Genomic DNA, 7,900 nt, shown 5'->3' on the forward strand with positions numbered 1-7,900 from the left:
GCAATCTTGTTCTCACGGGCACGTGTGCACGCGCGCGCGCGCACGCACATACACACACACACACTGTGTTTTCAGCTTGTGTCCCATTTGCCCCTTCCGGTTGCTTGGGCAAACTCTCTCCTGCTCTCTGAGGAATCCTAAAAACAAACAGTTGCGCTGGAGAATCCAAAACCTGTGAAGGCTGCCCTCAAAAGCCCATTTATAAAGCCGTCTTGAGAGGGGGAAAAAGAAAAAAGTAGAGCTCAAGTTTGGAGCGAAAAAAAAACACAGTTGGGAACCTCATGTTTTGAAACTTGAAACAAGCAGAAAATTTTATTGCTCTCGGGTTGGTTGATCCTACAAATCTTGATCAATGTTTAATGCAACCTGAAAGCAGAATAAAAGGTAAATATGCTTTGATACAATCAGAATTGTGAAAAGGTACAAGCCAAAGAAATCAGAGTTGGGGTCATTTCTGTGTGACTAATGTAAATAAAGCTTTCCGCTAGTTTCAAACTACTTCAAGGAAGATCCAAACTCAATACGATAACAACGGTGTTCTCAAGCACAGTATTTATTTATTTTTTTAATTATTTTTTTTCAAATAGTTTATTGTCAAGTTGGTTTCCATATAACACCCAGTGCTCATCCCCACAAGTACCCCTCTCTGTGCCCATCCCCCCCTCCCCCCCACATCCATCAGTCCTCAGTTTTTGTCAGCATTCAAGGGTCTCTCATGGTTTGCCTCTCCTCCTTTCCCCCATCATTTCCCGCCTTCTTCTCCCCCACGATCCTCAGTTAAGTTCCTCCTAATCCTCCTATACGTGCAAACATATGGTAGCTGTCCTTCTCTGCCTGACTTATTTCGCTCAGCATAACACCCTCAAGGTCCATCCATGTTGCTACACATGGCCAGATTTCATTCTTTCTCATTGCCATGTAGTATTCCTTCGTATAGATAAACCACATCTTCTTGATCCATTCGTCCGTTGATGGACACTTGGGCTCTTTCCATGTTTTGGCTATTGTTGAGAGTGCTGCCATGAACATGGGGTACTCAAGCACAGTATTTAATAACCCATCCTTTCTTCTACTTCTCTTGCTCCCCTCCCCCCTCTCGTTATCCTTATCATTCTTGCAGGGGTCCTCTTCCTGGATCCAGCCCTTACATGGAATTTCTAACGGATGTGCCTGAGCCCCGCCCTGCGTATTCTGCATGCTCTCCTAGGTACCTTCCTCCCTCTCCAGCCTCACCTAGCTCATATGCCGGCTACTGCTATGTTCCTACCTCCTGTCTGCACCTCCCTCTTGTCCTCCGGACCTGTGTCGCACAGCAGCTGGCCTTTGGCCAGTTACATCTGCATATCTCGGGGTCACCTGAGACCCAGCACGTCCACAACTGAAGCCACCATTTTCACAAACCTACTTCCTCTTCTTACGTCCCTCACCCCAACAAACGGCCAAGCTCTTGGTCCGGGTGCCCGTGGCAGACCTCTGGGCAGCACCTTGACTTCCTTCTGTCCCTCATCCTCCCAGCCAATGTCAAATCCACTCAATTCTCCCCATCTCTGCTGTCTTACACCCTGATCCCAGCCTTGGTCAGCCTGCATCTGGACAGTTATAAAAGCTCCTAAGTGGTCTCCATTTTCCATGCGTGTCCACTCAAATCCTCTCTCTCCCCTCTAAAGCCACGCCTCCAGCCCTCATGTAAACCCTCTCGGTGACTCCTCCTGCACTTGTCACACAGAGCACAGTGTGATGTGGCCATTAGCTACCTCTCCAGCTTGGAGTCACACTACTTCCGAGCTCAGCGCAACCCAGCCAGGGTCAGAGCCGGGCCGTTCAGTTCTGTGGGAGTGTCTTGCTCTCCCCGTCTGCTGGACTGAGCTCGGACTAACTCCTGAAGTTTCCTTTCCTCAGGAAGACTCATCCAGGCTAGGTCGGTGCTCTTAGAGCACCTGCCCGCAGCCCACGGCCCCCCGAGGGGAGGAGCCCCATCTGTTCTGTGCATTTGTCTTTGCTACCTCCGTACATGGTCCCAAAACACAGCAGACATTTAATAAGAACATCTCTACTAACTGATTAGCACCAAGCCCTTCCAGTTCCCCCTTCTGAATAGGCCACCAACGCCATCTCTCTCTGGATTACTGCATTAGCCTCCTAATAGATGTCCTCACCTCTCTCACTCTCTCCATCCTCCCCTCCATGCCACTCCCAGACAGCTTTTCTAAAACGCAGCCAGCGCAGATAGCATCAGCCTCCACTGACTTGCAGATAAAATCTATGGCATCTGAGCACAAATTACCAGGCCTTTAATGGGCCGGTCCCTGCTCCCTCCCCTGTGTCGGCTCTCCTCCTTCCCTGCCTCACACCCTCAACTCTCCCTTATCAGGTCTCTAGCAGGTCTGTACTCTCAGATCCTCCCCCTCCAGCCCCCAGCAATCAGTCACAGATTTCCTTCAGGAAGCCTTCCCTGATAGGGCTCCTCCGCTGGGCTGGCTGTCCCATTTTGTCAGTGAGCATGATCAGGTTACTAAAGACAGCCACCGCCCGCCCGGGACAGTCCTGGTCTATACCCGCAGGCCTGGCTTAGAGTCACAGCTCCCTTGTTCATTCTCAAAGCCTAATGAATGCTCTGGATAATAAACCACTTGGTCCCTCTAACAATGACTACTAATTGCTTGTCCAATTGTCTGTTTCCCCCTTAGACTAGGTTAAAAAAACCAGCAACTATCTGTTTTATTCACAACATCAGGCACGGTGCCTGGTACCTAGAAAACACCATATATTTATTAAACAAGCACATGTCCTTATATACCATAAAAGCATGCACTTTCATGAGGGTATTTATTTGGTTCTGGTATTTGCCACTGAGAAACAATAAGCTGGCCCCCCAAATTCAACTTAAAGATTATGTATTTCACCGAATGATTTTAAGTATATATTTTGAAGAGATTTTGAGATTTGCCAAGCCTGACTCCAAAATATACGTATCACCCTCTACATACGGCACACCGTGACCTCGGGATCAGCTTCCAGATACTTTCCCATCAGTGCTGACATATTTGCCAGACATGTGCCCAGCCTGACCCTTGTGGGGGGCATCACGGGTCCACAAAAGGGCAGAAAGCAGATCGGGAATATGGTCAGCCCCTGGGGAGCTGGGTTTTTTTCTATGACAGTAGATGGCCCATTTGCCATCCAACCCTGGCCACATGAAGTAAAGGGGAAAAAAAGTCTGTTTTTCACAAACCACTTTCTTTTTTTTTTTTTTTAAATATTTTTATTTATTTCTAGGAGAGAGAGAGAGAGACAGCGCGAGCAGGGGAGGGTCAGAGAGAGAGGGAGACACAGACTCAGAAAGAGGCTCCAGGCTCTGAGCTGGCAGTCAGCACAGAGCCCGACGTGGGGCTCGAACCCACAACCGCGAGATCATGACCTAAGCGAAAGTCGGACGCTCAACCGACTAAGCCACCCAGGCGCCCCCACAAACCACTTTCTTAAAGATACTTACATCAGATAGCATCGGCTCATCAAGTTCTTCCACTCTGCTCAGGTTAGGTGCCCCGAATCGATCACTAATTTCTGCTAGCGTTTTGCCGGAGTCTGGTGTTATGTCCTACAATGATTCAAATTCATTTTTAATTTTAAAGGAGTTCAAAACTAATACATTAATTTTCTTTTGATTTTGGTAAGAAACTGCTGAATTGCAACATCAAAGTTCAGCATCAGTAATTAACGGAATGAACCAACATCTGTTAATGGAGAGAGAATTCTAGAAATAAATGCCAAAACTTAATTTAAAAATGCATTCAGGGGGTGCCCGGGTGGCTCAGCCGGTTAAGCAGCCAACTTCGGCTCAGGTCATGATCTCACGGTTTGTGAGTTTGAGCCCCAGCATTGGGCTCTGTGCTGTGCTGACAACTCAGATGCTGGAGCCTGCTTCCGATTCTGTGTCTCCTCCTCTGACCCTCTCCCACTCATACTCTGTATCTCTCTCTCTCTCAAAAATAAATTAAAACATTAAAAATTTTTTAGAAATACATTCAGAAATTTAACATGTATCACTGGAAATAAACATATGGTCAATAAATGTCTCACGACATTCTGGTTTTTATATATGGGGGATGGGCATTGAGGAGGGCACTTGTTGGGATGAGCACTGGGTGTTGTATGGAAGCGATGAACCACAGGAATCTACCCTCCAAACCAAGAGCACACCGTACACACTGTATGTTAACCAACTTGACAATAAATTATATTTATTTATTAAAAAAATTTTTTTAATGTTTTATTTATTTCTGAGAGAGAGAGAAGCAGCATGAGCAGGGGAGGGTCAGAGAGAGAGGGGGACACAGAATCTGAAACAGGCTCTAGGCTCTGAGCTGGCTGTCAGTACAGAGCCCAACGTGGGGCTTGAACCCACAAACCATGAGATCATGACCTGAGCCGAAGTTGGACACTTAACCGACTGAGCCACCCAGGCACCCCGACAATAAATTATATTTAAAAAATTAAAAAATGCAAATACAAATGCAAAACAAAAGTCCAATTTTTATCCACTTGGAGATTTTGCTGTAGAGAACATTGTACTTGTGAACTGTTAAGACTAGAGCACATAGTTGGACTATCAAGTTTGATACTTCCCTTATTAAAGAGTTTAGGTACTAATGCATCAAAGGTAAGCTCTGCCCTCCAGGATACTCATTCATTTCACATAATGCAGAATAATTTTTCCTCCTCACCTCCGAATGTGAACTATCTTCACTCTTAGGTATGTTTTCTATATTCATTCTCATCTCCTACAATATATAAAAAGAGAGGAAACTATTTGAATATACTTTCCATTTTGTTCCATGTTTAATTTTCAAGAAGGTTTATTTTTACATAATGTTATGATAAATTTAACTGCAAATATGTCATCGCTTTTAAAGGGGTGTTCTGAATACATTTAGTACAAAACTGCAGCTTCCCACCTCTTTAAACACTCGACGCTAATAGAAAACCATGTTTTATTTACAATTAAAGACGACTCTTTAAAAAATGAAATGATCTGAAACAGTACACTTGAAGCCAAATTATTAGCCAATGTGACAAGTGACAGAACAAAAACTTTTCTTCTATTTGACATCACTGAATCCTCACCAAAGAGAAAGGGGATGTACAGCGTCATGTATTTATGTGTGTGTGGGCACATGCATGTATCTCCATGTACCCTACATCATACAGACTGAGATAACAACAGCATCTGTGTTTGTGTTAACTACGTGTGTTTTAAAACTCTGTGTGGGGTTTTGAATATATCTTTTTTGTTTGTGTGGGGTTTTGAATATATCTTTTTTGTTTGTGTTTTGTCTTTTTTTTTTTTAGGTAGGCTCCATGCCCAGCACGTAGCCCAATGAGGGGCTTGAACTCACGACTCTGAGAGGAGACCTGAGTTGAGACCAAGAGTCGGACACTTAACCGACTAAGCTACCCAGGTAATCTAATTAAGAATCTCATTTTTTATTTCAATCCACTTTTCCACCTTTTAAAAAAAGTGCTCTAAATAATGATGCTCTCATCTAAGCCAGGAATAAACATATTCGCTAAAATCTACTTCTATTTTTAATTTAATTATGGAATAAATCAAGACATAACATTTTCATCAGAGAGACTGGCTGGTTGTAAACATAGAATATGAAATATCCAGTTGAAAAGTATCACTCCGTCATTCAAAAGTTTGGTCTACGTGACGTACACATTTTGGATCCCAGGAAACATTGACCAAAGTAGAGGTCTGACATTATACCGACACGCTCAGTGGAAACAGACTTTTTAACATAAGTCACTGTGTAACTGAATGAAAGACAGGGCAACAGCCATATAAAATATACTTTTAAATGTAAAACTATTGTTGATAACACATTTAGCACGAGGAAGAGATGTGCAACTGTCTAAGCGATCAGAGCACCCTCAACATGACAAAGAATTTAACCTTCGACATGGGCTACCATAGTCAGGAACAACTGTGCCTTGACTAAAATGTTGCTAATATCGTAGAGAACTCTACTGCTCACAGAGCAGATTCACCTACATGATCTTGCCTGGTCCTCACGACAAACCAGTGAGATAGTGCTAGTGATATACCGTTATCCCTATTTTTCAAAAAGACAAAAGGAGACCAACAAGTTTATAAGACTTGTGTTGGTCACACAGCTAACATGTGGCAAGTCTAGGAATCCCACATTCTAAGAGCTGGAAAAAACAATTTGTAGGGTTTGTAGGGTTCTAAGAGGTTTTAAATAAAGTAGGCATGTATAAAACTTCAAGTTACCTTCTCTAACTGTTCTTGGGCTCTTTGTTGTTCTTCTATTCTTTGTCTCTCTTTTTCTTGCATTTCCATCTCCAGCTGGAGTGCCAGCTGTTGCTGAATATTCAGAAATAAATAAGTCATGTTAAAGTCAGATCCACTGCAAGCGATTAACTCTAACCACTCTGAAATGTCCCAGGATAATTAAGTTTATACCTGCCTAAATTTCAGAAGCTTACGAGAATAAATGATTGCAGCCACCTAATACTTTAGCTTTTACAAATATTTCCTGAAGTCTAACATAAAAAAGGAAGCTTCCTTAATGGCTAATTTGTAGAGAAGTACAATTTGTACAAAATCACGTTTTCTTTGTTCTTCTTAGAACAACAAATGAGACTGGCATCCTATTTTTTCAGATAAAATCTCTTCAAGCATAGACAGGTCTTCAAATAACCAAACCTCGGTGACAGAAGAGTGGACGAGAAAATCTTAAATATATTATCTGAAACCACAGATAATCAACTGTATATTTGGTTCCGACTCAACAGACATGCCACACTAGAATAGGGGTCAGGAAACTAAATTCTGTGGGCCACATCTGAACCCAATCATGTGCTGCCCAGCCCAGGAACTCAGCAAGGTCTTACAGTTTTAAGTGGTTGAAAAATATTGAAAGAATAATATGTCATGATACATGGAAATTACGGAAAATTCAAATTTCGGTGCCTATAAATAAAGTTTTATTGAAACACTATCAGGTTCATTGGCTTACTTATTGCCTGTGACTGGTTTCCCACACCAGCATGGCTAGGTGGCTGCAACAGGGGCCATAGGGGGTACCCTCATCACTTTGTGCTCTGCTCAGCACACTACAAATCGCAGTGATGCCATTTTGTCTCAACGGTTGTTGGCGTGCCATGGTATCACCACATCGGGACATTTTTTTTTTTTAAATCAGTGCATACCCATCACATCAAAACAAGAAAAGACATGGATTTGTAATGTTGCTCTTTGAAGTTACAGTGGAGACTGAATTATTAAAATCAAGTTAAATGGCAAAGCACAGCATGTATGAAGCAAGGATACTTTATTAAAGAATGCAATGCATATCAGTATTACTAGACTAAGCACGTAGCATCACAATATTCTCAGCTCATGTGAAAACAAAGGTCACGAAGTATTAGAAAATTTAAGCAGAATTATTTCATCACAGTAGGATTTCTTCACAAAGATTAAAAATAGAAATGAAACTGCAATGAAAGCAAGTTCCCAAGCGGCTCATTCGTTAGCCAAGCAAAGATGCTCACTTACCAATGATGATTTAATTACAACATGTTTTGATTTCAGTGTCCGGGAAAAGAAAAAATAAACTTACATTAAGATTTTGGCGAAACAGTTGCTCAAAGAGTTGATGACATTGGGAGCAACATCAACAGCCAATTAAAAACAAGGCAAGTTATTTTGAGCAATTTTCCTTGGCTCCTGATGGCTAGACAAATTTTCCCAACACTGCTCAGTTGCTATTGTTTACTGGAATCAATGCTTAGGGATTTTGTTTTGTTTTGTTTTGGTTTTGAGAGAGAGAGAGAGCCGGGGGGGGGGGGGGGGGGGGGGGGGGGGGGGGAGTAG

The 7,900-nt window shown here is 42.8% G+C and overlaps 1 protein-coding gene across 1 annotated transcript in view; it reads right to left on the reverse strand.

Annotated features, from left to right (window-relative positions):
- Positions 1-282: 282 nt before the first annotated feature.
- The window catches only part of DYDC1 (DPY30 domain containing 1), a 13,853-nt gene continuing 6,235 nt past the window's right edge, over positions 283-7,900 (reverse strand). The window contains exons 4-7 of the mRNA XM_077746444.1: positions 6,296-6,388; positions 4,725-4,781; positions 3,494-3,598; positions 283-366 (exon numbers count right to left, since the gene is read on the reverse strand). Of these exons, the coding sequence (XP_077602570.1) occupies positions 337-366; positions 3,494-3,598; positions 4,725-4,781; positions 6,296-6,388 (285 nt within the window). The 3' untranslated portion in view covers positions 283-336. The remainder of the gene's footprint in view (positions 367-3,493; positions 3,599-4,724; positions 4,782-6,295; positions 6,389-7,900) is intronic.

This window comes from Crocuta crocuta, unplaced genomic scaffold, assembly GCF_008692635.1.
Source record: "Crocuta crocuta isolate KB4526 unplaced genomic scaffold, BGI_CrCroc_1.0 scaffold28, whole genome shotgun sequence".
Classification (NCBI taxonomy): Eukaryota; Metazoa; Chordata; class Mammalia; order Carnivora; family Hyaenidae; genus Crocuta; species Crocuta crocuta.